Source organism: Pteropus medius, unplaced genomic scaffold (assembly GCF_902729225.1).
Source record: "Pteropus medius unplaced genomic scaffold, Ma_sr-lr_union100, whole genome shotgun sequence".
Lineage (NCBI taxonomy): Eukaryota > Metazoa > Chordata > Mammalia > Chiroptera > Pteropodidae > Pteropus > Pteropus medius.
Window position 1 is genome coordinate 49349 of NW_024354867.1, and position 20385 is coordinate 69733.

The window sequence follows — 20385 nt, forward strand, 5'->3', positions numbered from 1 at the left end:
AATGGGTTTTTACTAGTGCTTTAAGGGTTACAATACTTGTGGTTCTTCTCCACGTGGGCTAAGGTTTTTGTTCCATAGGGAATATGAAAGAAGAGTTCAGGAAGATTTTTGTGCCTTTCTCCGAGAAGTTGAAGTTTCTTCCTCCAAGTATGCACCACAAGGAATAATTTTTCAGAAGTTTCTCCAGTCTTCTCTGTGAGTGCCAGTGGGGTTTTATTGGAGGAAAAGCTTTTAAGAGGGTGTCACTTTCCCTGTGTCTTCAGCCCTTAGGCTGTTTCTATCTACTCTTTCATCAGTGTACAGTCAGTGTTTGAGTTTTCTAAACTCCCTAGGTGAACTCTTACAAATGCAGTTTTGTCCACAGATAAAACTGTACTTCTGTCTAGTATCTCTCTGCAGGCACCAGTTTTTGCTTGGATCTTGGGCCAGTTGATTTCTCTGTGACTTCAACTCTCTGATTTTTTAAAAAAATTATGAACTTACAGTTTTTCCATCTTTTTATTGTCATTATGAGTGCGAGTAATGCTTTATTCATTGCTAAATATTTAAACATTGCTGAGCAGACCTGGAAATAACAGTGACAGATTTTTAAAATGAGAAAACTTTAAAAGTCTAGAGAAGTTTCTTTGTCTAAATTTATACTAATTGGTGGCACTGTAACCGTATCAGCAAAATACTATTTCTATGAACCATTTACTGGGTCGTTAAAATATTTTAAAACACAGAAACTTTCTCTGAAACAGATTTCTCTTAGATATTGTTTATGATAATAGAACTTCTTAGTGATACCTAAAGATGTACAAATTTTTAATCCATTTTGGTCTGTTTCTCTTTTGGAGATATTTTATCATATTTTTAAAATCTTATTGGTAACAATGTTTTTTAAATTTAGCAGCTTTTATTTCTGGATGAAGTAGACTTTCAGTGGAGAGGAATTGTTTATATATTCTTTTAAAATGCTGGTATTTTACACTTTGCTAAATATCTAGTAAGAATTGAGAAAACATGGTTGTTGTCTTTAAAGCTATAAAATTCTGAACTACATGTTCTTTGAGTATGTAATTTCCATTGATTCTAGCAAGGATTCCAAAATTAGCATTACATCAATATTAATAATGAAAGCAGTAGCAACAACTAAAGCAAAATTATTATCCTATAATTTCTACATCACTCTACATGTATAAAATACCTTGATACAGAGTGTTTGGCTTCACATTTATTATCTGAATTAATGTTGAATTAGAATATCATCTCAGTGAATCATCATTGGTATAACTCATATTGCTTAGAAATATACATTTTGAGTATTATGCGTAATACTTTAAAATATAACGACATAAAAATAAAGAAAGTTGTATTATTTTATTCTAGAGAAGGACTTTGGCTTTAATTCACTGGCAATAATATAACTGAGTTGTAACTGTGAAATCCTCTCTTGAGAATTTATGAAATCATTTTGTGAATACAAGCATTTAAGTTGAGTGACATGGTGATGTGTCCCCATTTAAATATTATAGACGGGTAATATAAGTAGAAGAGAAAATAAATGATTTATCTAAAGGCACATGAAAACAGTAAGAATCACTGTTTTAAGATGAAATAGTATAGTCACTGATAGAGTTTTGTTCTCACTTCCCAGATATCCTGTGATGATGATGAGCTATTTTTTAAACAACATCAAAATTAATAACTTATATTCGTGGCTTTAGATATGTTACATGGAGAATAGAGAAAGGAATTATCTTTATGAAATATTAATACATACTATTAAAAAAATCACAATTTATAAAAAGTAAGGTACTGGCTAGTTATAGACAGATTAATTAATGAAACAACATATAGAATGACCATAAATATATCATAAAGTATGCATGTATGTATATATTAGTTATCTTATGAACATATCTATCAATTGATTAATATATTAATAATATTGAATAAATTAAACAGTTAATATATTCAATTATGTTATCGCTATATTATATAATGTATTTCCATATAAATTAATTTATAAATTATCAATTTATATTAATTATAATAATTAACATATAATGTATCATTTATGTAATATTTATATTAGCAATGTTTCCATTCAGTGAAAAAGAGCTGGTTTATTTCACAAATGATACAATCACAATTTGCTATCTAGGTAAAGGAAAACCAAATGGAAAATTCTGCACGTAAAATAAAAATAAGTTCCAGATAAATCGCATACTTAAAATTTTTTTAAACTCTAAAAGTCTTGGGAAAAAATTTAGTAGTCTATTTTCACAATGTTTGAAGGAGAAAACCTTTCTAACCAAGACAGTTGACCCAGAAGATATAAAAGACATGATTTTACCATAAAATTGCAAAAAGAAAAAAATATGGGAAAAATTCCACACTCAAACTCAATAAAGAAATAATAGTTCAGAAGAAATACCTTTCAAGGAGATATTAAAAATGTTTTACGGGTACTGTGAAAAAGTGTTACAATTTACTGGCAGCTATAATCACAACATAATATCATTTAAAATGGGCAAAAGTTACGAAAATACAATTTATAACAACTCAAATGCAGACAGCAGTATTAGATCTGCAAGTTCTGCTTCCTGGGACTCAAAGGACATCTAGTACTGGCCAACTGAATGGCTGCATGTTGACAATAGAGGCATTCAATCTTAAAGAAGAAAGGGGAATGTGTTACTTAACATTTATCTCTCTGTCTACCTAGATATCTATATTTAAATAGGGCTAAAATAGAATACTGAAATTTTAAAAAATTACATGAAAACGACATTAAAATTATGTCTGGTTAGTTTATATGTAGAAAATTATGCGGAAAAATAAAGACCTGATCTTTTAAAGAAAACGATTAATTTGAGTGAATAGAGTAACAAGGGTTAAATGTATCTTCTCTATCTCCTTTTCTGCCAGGAATATTTATCTAACTAGAAGTAGGATTCCTTAATATTATGATTACTCTGATGACAACCTAAATTGAGGCTCTAAGTCTTTTAAATTAAAGATAAAATTTAATTAGCCCTTACAGAAATTATTAACATTGTATAAATGTTTTGAATAGTGTGCTAATTCTTTTACTACTAACTACATTATGGAATATCAAGAGTACTACAGTCATTATATAATAATACTTTTAAATATATTAATCTTTCTCATGAAAATAATTAAAAGTTTTCTCTTCTTGATCGGAGAAAACTTACTGTTTTACATAAAACCTTTAATGTTATCTAGGAAACAATAAGAGAAAATATAATAAATAGTGAGCTGTTGCATTTAAAATCAGTGATAAAATATTAAGTATAAATCATCATAAAAGTATCCTGTATTGTGTGACAACGAATTGTATATTTCCTTTCACTCTAATGTCACAAAAAGAATGAGCTATATTGTTAACACTATCGCTCTTTTTAAAAGGTAATCTAAAATGATTTTAAGCATGATTTGTCTATTAGAACACATGTTAAAATATTAAAAATAAAATTTAAACATAAAGTTGATGAACTACTAAAAATACATATAATGGACATTGAAACGAAGATTCAATATCACAGAAATGTCATTTCTTCCTACATATATGAAGTTATAATTTGGTTTTAATTAAAATAAAAAATAGTTATAATTTTACTTCTATAAATTATAATTTAGTTATAATATAAATTATAAATTTAAAAGAATTCCAATAAATATTCTATCAAGTTTTCTCATGAGGTAGTCAAGTTTTTTATAAAGTTCATATGGTTAAATAAACACGGAAGAAGAGCCAGTTAAACTCTGGAAAGTACAATAATGTGAGTTATCCTCAACATGTGTTAAACACATTATAAAGTCTCTCTAATTAAAACAGTGGAGTTTTGGCTTTAAAGAAAGATCGGTGGAATAGCAGTGATAACCCAGAAAGAACCCAAGTACATATGGCAGTACAGTCTACGATAATGTTAGCATGTCAAATCAGTGGGGATGACATAGGCTTTTAAAAAAAAAAAAACCTTAAAGAAATGGACAGCCATTTGAATAAATGAATGAAGATGGTTATGTTCTTAGATTGAAAGGCTCAATAACTCAATATTTCTAAGATGCTAGTTACCCCCAAATCAATGTATGGGTTTAATACTAATCAAATAAAAGTCCTAGCAGGGGTTTGTGTGTGTGTCTGCAAGTGTTTGGAAATTAACTAGCCAATTCCAAAATTCTTATGAAAGTGCAAAGGATCTAGAATAACTAAGAAATTCTCAAAGAAAGAAAAAACTTGAAGGATTTATGTTACCACATATCAAGACTTGCCATATAGCCACAGTAGTTAAGACAGTATGACATTGGTGCAAAGACAGATGAATAGACAACTCGAATGGAAGGAGTCCAGAAACAGACTCATACATATTCTGTCACTTGATTTGGGAGAAAAGTGCCACTGCAATTCAACAAAGGAAAGGATGGCTTTTCTATAAATTGTGCTAGGACATTTTGACATACATAATAAAATGAACCTTGACTCTTATATTTCACCATATTTAAAATTACTGAGATGTGTATCAGGAAAAAAACAATAATGTTCTTAGTAAAAATAGAAATATATTTTCATGACTATTCCCCAAGCTATTGAGATTATTGCCAGCATGCAATACCTAGATAGGAGCTCTCTGGGAGCTCTGCCTTCAGCTGAAGAGAGTCACCTGACCAAGGTCAAACTCCTTTCCTGGGGCAGATTATATTTAATGATGGATTGATCTGGACAGAGGGAAGAGGGGGTGGTTAGAGATAAAAGTATAAAATCCTGGCCTCCTCATCCCAAACTGAGACAGCTCTGAAGAGCTACTCTAGTTTCAGTACTTGCCATGGTGTGAGCTGTCACCTTTGTCCCCACCTTCGTCTGCTGTTCAGTCTTGCTTCACTCTCTTCCCTCAGTGGTGTTGATCTTGAGGGCACACTCCCTAATAAAATTCCTGCACACTAATCTCCTTCTCAGAGACTGCTTCTTAGGAAAACTGTTTTGTAACAGTGACACTTAAGATACTTCTGAGTAAAACTTGGGCAGATATTTAAAATTTTTATCCCATTATTTATTAATGGATGTTTTATAGCTGTCCTCTATTTATAGTAGTATTGAATAGCTGGGTAAGAGCACAAGCCCTACATTGAGACCCAAGCTCCAGCATATATGGTGGGTGTGACCCTGGACATAATTCCTACTTGTCTCAGTATACTCATCTCTAACATAGGGTTTATTGTGAGGACTAAATCAATTAATATTTGTAAAGTACTTAACATAATTCCTGGTACAGAGTACACTGTTATCACTCATGGCAAACAACATCGTTTTCCATTAAAATAGTATTAAGTAAATTATCATATAGATGATACGGTATGCCAAAATTTTACAGTGATATATTTTTAAATGAAAATGTTGAATAAAGGTAGAATTTATAAGGAATTACGGATATCAAAATGAAGAACAAGGTTGGCTTATTTTAAAAATACAGATATATCTACAAAGTTGGATATTTTAAAATATAAAGATAGAAATAGTTATCAACCATTCTGTAAGAGATCATTTTCTAGAAAACTGGTATTCACTAAAGTAACAAGACTATTTCATCAATGGGCAATTAAAATCATTTGTCTACTAATTGCTTCACCTAAATGACAAGATGGATTTCAGAAGAAAAATAACTTATTATTTTTTCATCTTTCAGAAATAAATTTCCTGGCATGTACTGGCAGTGTGCTAGGCCTTGTTTCTTATAATACCAGAAAATCAGGAATCCATCTTTGTGTTTAGTCATTTCTACCTATACAGATAATACTAATAATCAATACTTGTATATAATGTTAGAGTTTAAAATTTTCTTCACCTACATGATTGAATTTGTTCTTCAAAAATATATCCTATTAGATAAAACTGACTTCCACTTTTTTATAACATCCAATGTGGGGTCCAGAGAGTACAGAATCTAGCTCGAGCTAACAGCTTTTCCACTTTACAGTCAAAACTAGAACAAAGGTTCTCAAACTACAAATCTAACACCTAGTCTCTTAATCTTGGCTGCCCCTCCTAGGTCCTAGGTCTAATTTTATGCATATGTAGGTCTGTAAAACAGCACCCTATTCTCTAGTGCTTTAGTGTGATATACAATAATGAGGGAAAAAAAAACGCTTAGGAGGCTATCATTTAAATCAACATCTACTTGAGTATTAGTATGTACTTCCTCGAACATAGTTTTTATAATTCTTTAGCCATCTGTACTTCCTCTTTTGTGAACTGTTGTTCATATTCCTTTTAATATATTGCAAAGAATCAGAAAATGAAGACATTGAAGTCAAATACAAGAGGTACAGCTTTGCCATTAAGGAACTACTTTGATTTCGTGTAAGTTAATGTTTCTGAATTGCAATCTCCTTGATTCAATAAGAATAATAATAACACCTACACCGTGGAGTTGTAAATATCCAATGAAATGAATTAATGAGACACTGATAGAAATTCTTTTATACAGTAAATATAAAAGAAAGTCATGAACCCATTTGTACTGGGATGTTAGTGGTGGTTACTGATTTCAGTTGGTATTTTTGTACTAATTATGTTAAGATTATAACATATTTATTATAACTAATGATGATTAGACATTTAGTAATTAAAAATATTTTAAGCAAATTCATATTTTTGAACTTTCGATTTTTAAGCCATGTAATCAATTATTATGCCTTAGATTTTTTCCCAATCATTAATATGCGTGTGGGATGATTAATATCAATACAAATAGATGTAGTCCCTATAATAAATTTTCAGGGACTCATTAGCTTTGCAAAGATGCAGTTATTTTTCCTAAGTATGAGTAGCTTTAGTACACTCATAGTTATTTTTAATTTTCCAAAATCTTCTTTGGCTCACATACATATTAAGTAGTATGACATTAAACTACTTTACACGGTGTACTTATGTGGTATGGAATGAAGAACAGTGAAGATGTAATAAATATATATATATTTATTACATATATATATGTATGTTTATATATATATATACGTATATATATATATAAACATACATATATATGTGTGTGTATATATATATACATACATATATATATAAACATACATATATATGTTTTTCTATCTACTTACTAAAATTTGTCAAAAATGTTAAATTGTATATTTAATTATTATCAAATATGTACTAAGACAACAGATATATTTCATCATCTCTGAAATGTGATAGCATATTAGCATATACAATGACAGAATTTAAGGTAGAAATCCTGTACCTTGTGTGTGTCTCAGATTAAGCTTGAAGGCAGGTGTTTCAATGAGGAAGCTATCACAGCAAATGCCAAGGGTGAGATTCTTGGGCTTTTCTTCATCTAACAAAAATATAAAGAGATATTACACTTCAATGCCACATTCTAGAGAAAAAAAATATCAGTGGAGACTGAAATAGAATCAAAAGTCTCCTCTAATGGGAAACTTTTCAGTTGATTGTTTTTCAAAGTACATTTTAAGATGAGATTTAAACGGCACTTTTGAAGAACATATCCAACATTATATATGGTTTTCTCTATAATATTCAAGAAATATTATAAAATCAACTTGTAAATTCTTGGAATTTAAATTTAAACTACTCAAATAACAGACATTACTGAGACTCTGTTTGAACCCACCATCTAAATTTGGATCGTAGTAGTTAATATTTACAAATGCATAAATATACATTTAGGCAACATTAAAAATAATTTAAACCAATAAATACAAAATTAGTCAATTATCCAAAATATACTTTCTGGCTATATAACAAGTAATTTCTTTTGCTGCTACCATGTATAAAAGATAAAAATCTCTGTCAGCACAGACATTTATAATTTTAAGTATATTGAATTAGTTATCAGCTGACACTGTCCTTTGAAATGAACAGGAGTGTATGTTACAACCTCTACAAAGGAGATTTTTGTAACATATAGTAAAATTGTATATATATTTACCATTTTTCCCATCCATACTACTTGTGGAAATATACCTTAAATATATAGCTCAAACATGAAGCAATATACATTGGGGCATTATTTATATAGCAAATTATTAGAATTATAGAAAAGGTTTGGGTACTAGAGGCTAGTTGTATATAAACAATAGTGTAGCAAAAAACTGAGGTACTAAAAAGTCATAAACTTCTCATAAAAATCAATGAGAAAGGTATCCATTAACTATTTTACTGAGATTCCAAACATATTGTTAGGTGAAGTTAGCAAGGAACAGCAGAAATGATATAGTATTTCTACCTTTGCATGAGATTAGAGGATGGAACAGAATTATCTGTGTGTATATGCATTTATTCACATACACTCATTTTTGCAAAAACAAACACTGTGGATAAATCAGAAGCATATAAAGATAGTCTTCCATACAGTTAGTTGCGAATGTGGTAGATGGTATAGGTATGGGAATGAGATCTTAAGTAGAACTTTTTATACAGCTTTGAGGTTTGAACACTACATATTCACAAATTCAAAAATAAAATTAAATTTAAAAAGTTTAAAAAGCAAACCTTAAAACCTGAATTTAAATTAAAACATAAGGACTCCATCTTTGTATATATTGGCAACTAAACTACATAGAATAAAGAATTAATTAACGAATATTTTGGCCATAGTTCTCTAACTGTTATACTGTAGTGCAATACATTCTAGGAGGAAAAAGTAACTGCAAATATAGCTTTAATTTTATTTAGGAGTTTTCCGTTCCTTTTTCTTTTAATTTATTTTTTTGGTAGTTGTAAGAATATAGTAATTTGAAAATATTAGGAGTGTATGGTATGATAGAGCAAATGAGTACTGAATTGATGTGTTGGGAACCAGGTTTTTCACGTGGGGGAAGAGAGAGTACGGTAAGTTGCAGAAAAACCCTATGGTATAGAATATGAAAGGGAGGCATCAGTATAATAATTTTTAATAATTATATTTCTTTGCTTTGTCCACTAAAAGGGGTATCTCAGCAGCAAAGAGCACATCTAGTGCCCATATCATGGACACTAAATATCTTGTCTCTATAAAGTAAACTTTGGAAAAATGCCTAATTCGAGCTTTACACCAAGTTAAGGGCAAGGTGAAGCTGAAACATCTTGTTGTGCCAGAAAGTAACAAAATGTTAAAAAACTAATGGAGACAATCAAAAGGACTTATGAATTGACTTGTAAAGGATTTCAATGGCAAAATTTGGGAGTATCTAAAAAGTAATTAAATTTTTAAAATTTCATGAAAATGAAGTAGCACCGTTCCTCCTGGGCCCTCCTTCTTACAACTAAAAGTTGCCAGACATAACATAGCAGACATGCATAGGGAGACTCTGAAATGTGGAAAGAAGAAAGAAGCCTGCTTAGAGACTTTGAGACTTGAGGAACGATATGGCAAGGAGTTCCCTGGTTTCCATATTGCCTCCCACACATACTGGACAAGGCACTTCAGAAGCCTCTAACCCAGATCAGCTAAGAGTAGCAGACAAAAAAAAAAGAAGGGGGGGGAGGGGGGCTGATCTTCTGTCTCTTGCTTGCTAAACAGACAGCATCCAATTCTCTTGTTGGGGTAGCAAACTGAGGGCAAGGATGCGGGGGAGAGAAAGAGGAGAAAAAAGAGAGAGGCGAGAGAAGAAAGAGACAGAGTTTAGAAAGAGAGAGATTGAGTAAGTAAGTAAATAAATACATAAATAAAGCATGTTCAGACAATGTTCTGTCTACGAGGAAATTTTTCAAATTTAATGACACAGGTAGTTTGAAAGAAAAAGGATGAAAAAAGATGTACCATGCAAATGTTAATTTAAAAAAAAAACAGGAATTGTTACATTAATATCATATAAACTTCAGAGAAGAAAAATTACTAGTGACAAAGAGGGGCATTACATAATTATAAAGTATTAGTACATCATGAAGACATATAATCCTAATGTGTCTATAACAAATAACAGAGCCTCAACTTACATGAAGAAAAAAATCTATAGAGCTGAAAGAAATAAACAAACACACCATTATAGTTTTGTGCTTATATCATCCCCCTCTCAGCAGCTGAGAGAGCTACTAGTCAGAAAACCTGCAAAGATATAAAAGACCCAAATAACAAAGTTAACTAACAGAATTTAAATGACATATGTAGAATACTCCAGGAAACAACAGCAGGATACATATTTGTTTCAAACTCCTATAGGACATTCAGCAAGACAGACTATATCCTAAAACAAACCTCAATAAATTTCAAATAATCTAAATCCTACAGATTGTGTTCTTTTGATCACAGGGAATCAGTAACAGAAAGACAAAAGGAAAAGGGGGTTTTGAACTGTCTTTTCCCAGTCTGCTCTGAATGTCTTCTCAAAACCAATAAAAACTGGCTATAATTCAAATGCTCAGCAAACAAGTTCAATAGTCCTCAATGCAAGAGGAAAATGGAAAAAGAGAGATTATTCTTTTCTGTCGATATAAGAGCTATGGATTTATACAAATATTAACTCTAGTTCTTTTTAATTGCTCATAAAATCCATAAGGTTCTACTAGATCTGAGATAGAGAAATCCAGAGAAGGAAGAGATAGGTGTCCATCATTTCTGTTAATGTTTGTTTTGTTTTTGTTTTCCCAAACTCAGGAACATTACTCAGAAATATAGTGATAATGACATTGTTTTAAACAAAGAAATCAAGTAGCCTCCCTTGAATAAAGAGTTAGCCATCAGACAATACTTGTCCAGTGGTCAAAGAATCAAAGAATCATTAGCAAAAAGCACTCTTAGAGATGATCTGGTGCATCCCCCAGTGTGTTAGGAGACACAGAAGCCCAAAAAACAGAAGTTTCTTGCCCAAGGTCACACAGCTTGTGTATTTTGAATTTTGATCCCCACACATTTTTATGCATTGAATGCTCTATGATTAAATGTGATAATGTGATGGGTATTTAAAAACAATAAAAGCTGAGATGTAAAAGATTAGATAAGATACGTAAGTCTATAATCATTCTCAAAGAAAAAAAGGAGTTGGGGGGAGGGGAAAAGGAAAGAAAAAGCTCTCTCTCTGTACAATATAAAATATTAATATGTATTTTTATACACACACCTGCACACACACACACACACACACACACATCAAGCTAATAAAAACAGAAAGGATGACACACAATAATTGATATTGGTAGAGAAACTGAAAGGATACTAAAACCATCAAAGAAAGGTTGTAACGGAGGAGGTTATTCACGTTGTCTCAAATTATCACTTCCAAATTAATTATTGGTTATAAGGGGAAAAGATGACTCTTATAGTATAAAGACCTGGCAGACATGACCTTAACCAAGTGATTAAACTTAGCATCCCCAGTAAGGGGACTAACATTTGGTGTCTCCTGATGAGTTGCAATAGAAGAATACAGTATCCTCTATGTGATATTCTTACCAAAATGTTTAATTTGAATTGAATAATAAAGAAATAATCAAAGAAATCCACAAAGTGTGATATTCTACAAGACAACTGGCTTGGACTCTTCAAAATGCCAATATCATAAAAGACAGTACAATGCAGAAGGGGATTTTTAGATTAAATGAGAATTAAGAGATCTGAAAACCAAATGCAATGTATAATCCTTGATTAGGTCCCAGGTTGGAAAAAAGACAAACTAAGGTACAAAGAGACTGTTACATATTTGAAACTCCAACTTCCCTGCTAACCAATCTCCAATCTCCCAATACTGTTTATTTATTAATTCAAATATTGAAATAGCTGATCGTCTGATTTTGGGAGAGATTTTGAGAGTGTAGGACCTTTTCTTACATCTATTTCTTTTCTTATGTATAAAGTTCTGCAAGCCCTGATTAGCAATTTACAATGACTGCTACATTTAATATCAATATTTATTCAATGCTGGAGGTACGTTAGGTAAAATTAAGAGGGCCTCCAAGGACAAGATTTTCATAAACTAATTTTAATGTGTGAATTCAAACGCACTAAGTAGTGCCTCTCCATGTCCTGTAGATGCTATTAACTTATAACGATGCTATATTGTGAGTTTCATTACTTTACTGCTAGTGAACACCATGATCATAATTAACTGAGTTAACAACAACTCAACACAGTATTTTGTTTACATTTATCGATCCTCAAAATGGAAGCTGATATTTGTAAAACTAATATATTTATTGTTATGCACGCATTTAACCTTACTGTTATTTGTTCTTCAATAAAACTACTGATGTCTGGAAAAGAACCTACTATATTTAAACATTTAAATCAAATAACTACTATCATATTTAAATGTGGATTAAGTAAAAGATTAAATAATCTCAAGAGTATAGCTACTTTAGTAGAAAAGTAATCAAGCTACTTTGCATGTATCAACTTTTAGGTATATAATGCATAGTGATATCTCACATGTAGAATACCACATAAAAATCAAAATACAATGTGTGTATGTATGTATATTACAAATATGAAGTAGTTTTGAAATGTGTATATAACAGTTTTCAGCACAATAGATGCTCATTTAATAGTCAAGGACTGAATACTCAACCCCTGGTTTATCAACATACATGCCAATACTGAAATACTCATTTAGGCAGGAATAAAGCTATGAATTAATGCAACCCCTGACATTGACAAGCACACAAATTAGCAAGTTTGTAATATGGGTATGTGAGCAAGGGAACACACATACAATATAATGGAGATCTGTCCTTAAATTCTTAATGCATACATGAGGCCCTAATTTCTAATGTTTTAACTCAGATCTTAGCTTCCCATTCATGGCTACCTTCCCTTTTTCCACTCTTATTTCTGGCAAAGTAGATTGGAAACTTGAGAGCAGAGGTCTGGGATGGAGGGCGTAATTACTGATGAGAGAGGATCATGGGAAATGAGTTCAAGGATACCAGTCAGTGAGGAAGGGTACACATCTAGGGTGAACAACAAGGTCAAGGTGGAAAATCTAAGTATGTGTGGATCAGACAGACAACTTAGAATGACAGTTTGGTGGCCCTGGAGAAGACAGCTAGACATGATGAGTTCAAGATCCCGTTCCATCATTTATTCATTGTATGGCTTTGGGAAATTTTTAAACCTCAGGTTCCATATTTGGAATGTCTCTAGGATTTTTTTTAAAGATTGGGTATAGTCATGTGTATATAGGTTAGGTGTGGTATATATTGGGTGCAAAACAAATCCTAGCTTCCTAGGCTATTTGAGAGCTTTTCTATAGCAATCTGCTCCTCTTGGCACTCATTCATGGTCTGCTATGGGGCATTTCTACTGCTCTCCAGTTGTTAGGCCACCTCTTCTCTAGCCACCCTATCTCATTCACCCTTTGAAGTTGGCATAGATTAAGATAAGAATAGACTGCTGAAATATAATCTTTTCAACACCTTGTTTTACATAATGTTCACCTGAAAAAACTTTATGCAAAGACAATGCACAATAGAATTAAATAATTGAATAGAATTTAATTAAATAGAATTAAAAGATTCTTTGAAAATCAAAGGGCGATATTTCTGAGAGAAGTGATTAAAATGGAAATAGCCAAGATATAAGCAGACAAAAAGACATTAGAGAACTGGGCAATATAAAAATTTGATCAAAAAACAAAAAGAACACACAAAAAGAAAAAAAAAAAAAGGAAAAATTAAAAAAGTTTGATCATAAGTTTGCAACTTGAAAAATGTTGCCTTCTTGAAAAAATAGTGAATTTTGAAAGATATCTTTACCTATATACCTATTATCTATCTATCTATCTATCTAATCTATCTCTATACTCCAATAGGTAAATTATAGTGTTAAGCTTCAGCATTAATCAAAAAATAATTATTTTGCAATGATGATAAAATACTATTTTTCTCCAATAAGATCGATGGAGATTAAGGAGAATGCTAATGGTCAGGGCTTACAAGGCTCAGGAAAATAGGCAATGTCTGTAATATACTCCTGATGGTAGCACGAACTGCAACAGTACAACCATTCTAGAGAGTAAATTAGTTATTTATATCAAAAACCTTACCACATGTATCCCTTTTAGCCCAACATTTGAACTATATAAAATGGATCACAGTAATAGTAGTAGTTTTAGTAGAAGTGGGAATAATAGTTGAAAAGATAAAATTAGTAATGTCCAATATTAGATTTAAAATGTGTTTCATGAAACTCAGAATTAGTTGATTTTTATTCCAGATCCACATTATTTGGTCATTTAATAAGAAGTGATCAAAAACTCCACACAATGTAATTTAAAAACATGCATCTTCAATATGAAACAAAAAAGGACAAAGCTTGATTAGAGCCAAAATTAAATCCAAATATGAGATTTATAAAGAAAATGGAGAAAGGAAACAATATCAGAACACCAGAATTTCTATAAACTTTTAAGGAATAAACATTGGCATATTAGTTTTTTCTTAAAGATTTTTATTAAAATATAGCTAACATACAATATTGTATTAGTTTCAGGTAAACACCACAGTTATTCGACATTTATATACCTAAGGAAGTAATCGCCATGATAAATCCAGCAACCATCTGACACCAGACGATGCTATCACAATATTATTGACTACACTCCTTAAGGCATTGGCATATTTGAATAATAATCACAAGAATATTACAAATTTACTAATTTACATATTTGGCTCTACAGATTAAAATTAGAAGAACTTGACTTGGTACATAAATTTCTAATTTCTGATTCTGGCTCCACCATTTACAAGCTATGATTTCAGCCAAGGTATCTCATCTTTTATAAAATGATGCTGTTGAGTTAATGGAGTCCTAAAGTGACCACTATCTCTAAAACACATTGATTTTATGATAAAGTAAGTTTGATTAATAATTACAAAATAACAGGTAAAATGTAAGAAAAACAACTTACTCGTTAGTATGATATTGAGTAAAACATCTTCCTTGGTGGGATTTTTGAAAGCTATAACAATAAATGCTTGAAGATGAACATATGTGGTTGTTCTTTCTATTTCTAGAGGCTGGGGAAGTAGTCCTACTCCAGAGAGGAGGAATCTCCATTCTTTAAACTGTTTAAAGATAAACATTCATAACATATATGTCATAATCGTATATGTTTTATTTGCAACATTTGATAAGTATAATACATGCAAAAATTTTAGCAGATAAACAAGTTTTGTTGTTAGTATTTAACATGCACTGTTTTATATTTCCTTCCTTTTCCAAATTCCTTTTGATTTTATTGAAAAATCAATCAAAAATCTGATAAAAAGGAGGCTATAGACTGATATCCAAATATTAAACATATTTCAATGCACATAAGGTTATTGATAGCACCATTAAAGAGATATCTTAATAAAAATCGTGCATTTCTGCTCAAGGTTTTTTTAATTTTTTTTTTAAAGTCAACGTGCCTAACAAACTGTGTACTAAACGCTGCATGAAGTATCCAAAATCCTAGGGTGAATTTCAAATGAAATTCCAACAGTTATCACATGAAGGCAAAGAAAGTGAGGCACAGATTGAAGTCTCATAAAAAGGCAATGTGTACACCTGCATGCCATATTATTTATCCCCAACATCTAGGACTCTGTATATTCTGTTACCACGTGATATGGAAGAATGGCTCAAAAACTGTGGAGATTGGATGTGGCCATTTTTTTAATCTATGTTTCATAAGCCTACAAAGCTGTATTTGAAATGTTCCCTTTGTATTTATTTAGAATAAAAGTCCCCTAAGAGTACAACAGACTGTGACTCGGTTCTGCAATGAAAACGTTGCTAATGTTGCAGATGAATGAAGAGGTCATTAAATAAAAACCAACAAACAATGACCTAGTTTAAAATTTCTCAAACGACAAGCCTAAATTCCAGTAAGAAGAGGGAAATTTGCTTTAAGATTGTTGTAAAGTGGGATAACTGGTGACAGGAAATCCATAAAATGCTCTGAGTAGGAAGGATTAAAGGCAAGTTTTATCTGCATATTATCTTCACATGACTGTATTACTTTTAGTTAGAGATTTTACTTGCATAATGTGAGTTCATTTCTGTCCTAACTTGATTACATGTAACTGACTGACTAGGTTCAATTAAATGAACAACTGTTTTATGCTAATTACTTACTTTTGGCTGCTTAAATAAATCCTGGATGACAGAAATGAGGTTACTTTGAACCACTGGGAATGAGGGTTATATTTTCATGTTTTGCCAAATGGAATACTGGAGTTTCTAAGTTAAACCACATCCCACCATTATTGAACACTAGTATCCAACAACTGCCCTAGCACTGCTTAAATTAAGAGACATTAAAAAGTATCCCCCAAAATGTGGGCACTAAAATAACAAGTAGCATTTTTAGCTCATCTTTATCTCAAACTTCTTTGAAAGGAGACATAGTAAAACCATTAAAGATCTAATTCCAATGTTTCTGAAAGATAAAAGAAGTAGAGGTAAAAGATAGTAAATCTGGCTTGCACACTGAGCAGAACTCAAGGGTATCAGAACTGGCTAAGAATCAACAAACTTCCACAGACACAGGCTATAGGATCATAGACTCATGCTGGGTAATAAAACCGCTCTTGCCTTCATCTTCTTTCCTTCATTTTTGTTATTCTGACCTTGAGATGCAGTGAGTCACACAATTAAATACAAATGAAATGAATAATGACAATGATTTGAAAGTAAAAATGAAACAAGTGAAAACCAAGAATAAAAATCTCAGAACATAATGTTTGGTACCAAAGAGAAGGCCCGATTACCACATTTGCTGCTTACTACTAGCCCTTTTATTCTGATATGCAGTAACACAATCTCATTTAGAGAATCTGGTTGCATAATGTGAGTTCATGATATTTGCAATTGTGATGTCTTAACCAAATTAATTTTAGGATGTTGCCTCGATGAATTAAATAAAAGAAGAAGACCCAACTGATTCAGAGATAAAAATGAAAGGAAAAAAAATAAAGGCAAAAACAGAAAAAGGAAAGGCAAGAAAAATCACAAAGATTTTGAGCAATACATTAAAAAGGTTGAAGGGGTCTGGACCCTGTAGCAGAAAGGATGAATGAATGACTGATTAAAGTCTAGCCACAGATGAGTCCTTGGAGATTTTCTACAATTTGCAAGGAGATGCTTAAAGTGATGAAACTCAAGCACCAGTGTAAAACTGATTTATAAAAGGTTTGAGTTGATTACTTACTCGTTTGAGTTCTCGTTTGAGTTTTGTGTTTTGTGTTTGAGTTTTGGGTTTGATTAAGAATTTCACGTTGGACTTTTAGGTTAGGATTTTCTAAAGGTATTGAGATGGAAAACTGGTAATTGTCCTGCTGATGTGCCAGATTACTCTTAATAGACATAATTTCCACCAGAAATGCAAGCAATTAAAGTGTGCCCAATAATTAAGATAAAGGGGCTAACCCTGCTATGAAGTAATGATTTAAAACATCTGCCTTGTTAAAATTATTTTTGTAAAATAAAATAATCACTGTACTTTTCCTTCTGCATCAGGATTATTGTTTTTTGTTTTGTTTTGTTTTAATATTTCTGAATCAAGCATAGTTCCATAGTATGGTTCCAAGTCATGTATAAGTGAGTAATCATGTAGGAAATTTAATAGCCTCGATTCTCTCTAAAGGTAAATTATACATTGTTTTGGAAGAGGGCACTTCAGTCACCACAAGTTGTGAACTGACATAGGGACCTCTGTATTATATTTGATTCTACTGCCTCTCAGATGGCAGGGTTTTGTTAGCTCCTTGGTGTCCCTTAGGATTTAAAGTACATGTCTCCATTTACTTTCCTGCCCATCAACACTTGAAGAAGTAAAAAATAATAATAATAAATGTAAAAATTTATGTAAAATTTTCATCGCAGTAAGAGAGTTATAATCACTTGGCAATCTGCAGGTAGCTGTAAAAATAGTCATGAAGACAAGTTGAAGGCAGACATCCAGGGTTCAGGTCTGGGTTCAACCTCTTACTAGCTACTTGATCTTCATTTCTCTGCATCTCAGTTTCCTGGTCCATAAAATGGGGTTGATAATCTTTCCACCATATGACTGGTGAGAATGAACTGAGACAATTCTAAGAATGGCATGCTTAGAGATGCTTTAAAAATGATTAACTATTGTTTTTTTTTTAAATTATTGTTATTCAGGAACACTGTACAGATGAAAGAGAGCAAAAAATCCACGATATTTGGAAGATCACATTTTCTACAGTTTTATATTTAAGTTCATGAAAATTTGAGTTGTAAAACCTAAATCAGAAAATTAATAAAAATGCCAGCGATTTGGCATTTACATTAACACCTATGTTCTAGATCTGTGTGCTTGTAAAAGATGCCAACTGCATGAGTAAGATTTACTTATTTGTTGACTGTGAAATTTAATTAACCTGACTTGATCCAAGAATACTCTATCATACCTGATCACAGTGGAAAACAATAGAAGCTTGGTGACCACTTCTTCCAAGAGCAGAAGGATGAAAGTGAACAGGTATATTATTCGTGAAATGAGGAGATAAGTTCAGCTGTGCAAATTTAGAAAGGAAAAGAGAAACAAAACAATCAATATTTTTGTTCAAGTCAGCATTCTTGTGGGCTAGGTATATGCTGGGTAAATGTTCATGTGATTAATGTGTTGCCTTGTACACATCCAATCTCAGTGTGCCTGCTTGATGAATATTGGTAAAATATCTGGTGGTAAGCAATGTTTAGTAGTTTTCATGCTATGCTTTTCCCCCAAACAATGACCACATGGAGTTAGTTACTCTGTATAAGGAAATCAAGATTAATTTTTAAAGCTGAGCTATAACTCCCAATAATAGAAATATATATTTTATTTAAGAAACCATAGTTTATTGTCCATTCTAAGATACACGTCAAACACTGAGAACTCAACTTGTAGCTTTGGCAATATCGAAAGAAATGAACTGATTCTAAACATAGATGTAAGTCATGTTTCTTTAGCATATGATGAAGTTTTCCTCTTTGTCCTTCCTATTACATACACATTCAAGGTATGAGCTGTTGGAATAACTTGCTTCTGAAAAGTATTAATTTGGGTTACCTCTTTAGAGACTGTAAGCCAGCAACTTCGTCACAATATATTGGGGACTTGAGTATCTCATGCAATCAAAATGCTACACTGTGAATAATATATCTAATATCAACACTTATAGAATACTAGAATGAATGGTACATGTCTGAAAAATCAGTTAGTTTTTCGCTAATTTATTTTGCCAGATAACTTTTGAAAAAGTAAAATAGCAATTTAGTAGTGTCATTCAATCCTCGTTAAATATAGCACTTTGTTCTCAATAAACTCTGATGACAATGAAATACAAATATGAACTTAATTTTATATTTAGAAGTTACCTCCTTATTATATTTATGTGTATATATATCTACAGCAAATATTTTTATCTCAGGCAGGCTCTCCTTCTCATACCTGGAATATTTCGAGGTTATTAGTTAATGTACATTTAAGGAATATAAATTAATTTCAGTATCAACCTTAGCAAAAAAAAAGTTGCATTTCATATACTCTTTAAATTTAGCAGATATGAAAAAGTTTCTCTCTATATATAGGTGGAGGATATACATATATATGAAGTCACCCATTTCATTGGAAAAAATATATAATACTTACCTTAGCTTTGATTTTCATTCTAGTCAAAAGTTTATATATAAATAATTTGTCTCCAATTTATATATATGTTTGTCTCCAATTTATAATTTATATATATATAAATACTGCTGCCTGGAAGCAGTACAACTGTTTCAGAGTTTTAAGACTACAGACTTTTCCTACTCGCATCTTATTTAGTGTATGTTAAAGTCAGAAGGTTCTGAACAGCTGATTAGGAAGGTAGCCAAGATGCAGAGAAGATGTCTGTGCCTCCTTTTCCAGGGCAGCCAACTCTTGAACTGTAGGTGCCAGAATATCCACATGGTCTTTATAGTTTCCACTCCCAGCGGCCCTCTTTTGACCAGAATGAAAATCAAACTTGCTAATCATATGGCTTAAGTATTTTAGCCTTTCTGACCTCAAATTCCTCTTCTATAAATATATGTCAAAGGCATGTGGTAAAGATTAAGGTAGTGTATACAACCAGGCAGTAACTCAAAAAAATTCCTTTATTTCCACCTAAAATTCACCTAAAATTCACTGACAAATGCATTTCCCATGTTTTCAAGGAAAGAAAGAGAAACACCATTGGTTGGAATTTAACTGCAGCAGATCTACCGGTTTATTGTAATTATATATATATAATTATAACAATTATATAATTATAACAATTATTATAAATTATGTCATTATTTGCCTTGATAATCAATCTATGCTCATTTAGGGGTAATAATATTTTTTTACCTTTACTTATGTAAAGATGAGTATCATGCAACAAAAAGAAGAGTAGTTATATTTATTACC

At 31.5% G+C, this 20385-nt stretch overlaps 1 protein-coding gene across 1 annotated transcript in view; it reads right to left on the reverse strand.

The window, feature by feature from the left end:
• CFAP47 (cilia and flagella associated protein 47) overlaps positions 1 to 20385 on the reverse strand; it is a gene marked incomplete at its 3' end in the record, with an annotated part of 348750 nt that overhangs the window by 44271 nt on the left and 284094 nt on the right. The window contains exons 51-53 of the mRNA XM_039855224.1: positions 18377 to 18481; positions 14866 to 15022; positions 7263 to 7358 (exon numbers count right to left, since the gene is read on the reverse strand). Of these exons, the coding sequence (XP_039711158.1) occupies positions 7263 to 7358; positions 14866 to 15022; positions 18377 to 18481 (358 nt within the window). The remainder of the gene's footprint in view (positions 1 to 7262; positions 7359 to 14865; positions 15023 to 18376; positions 18482 to 20385) is intronic.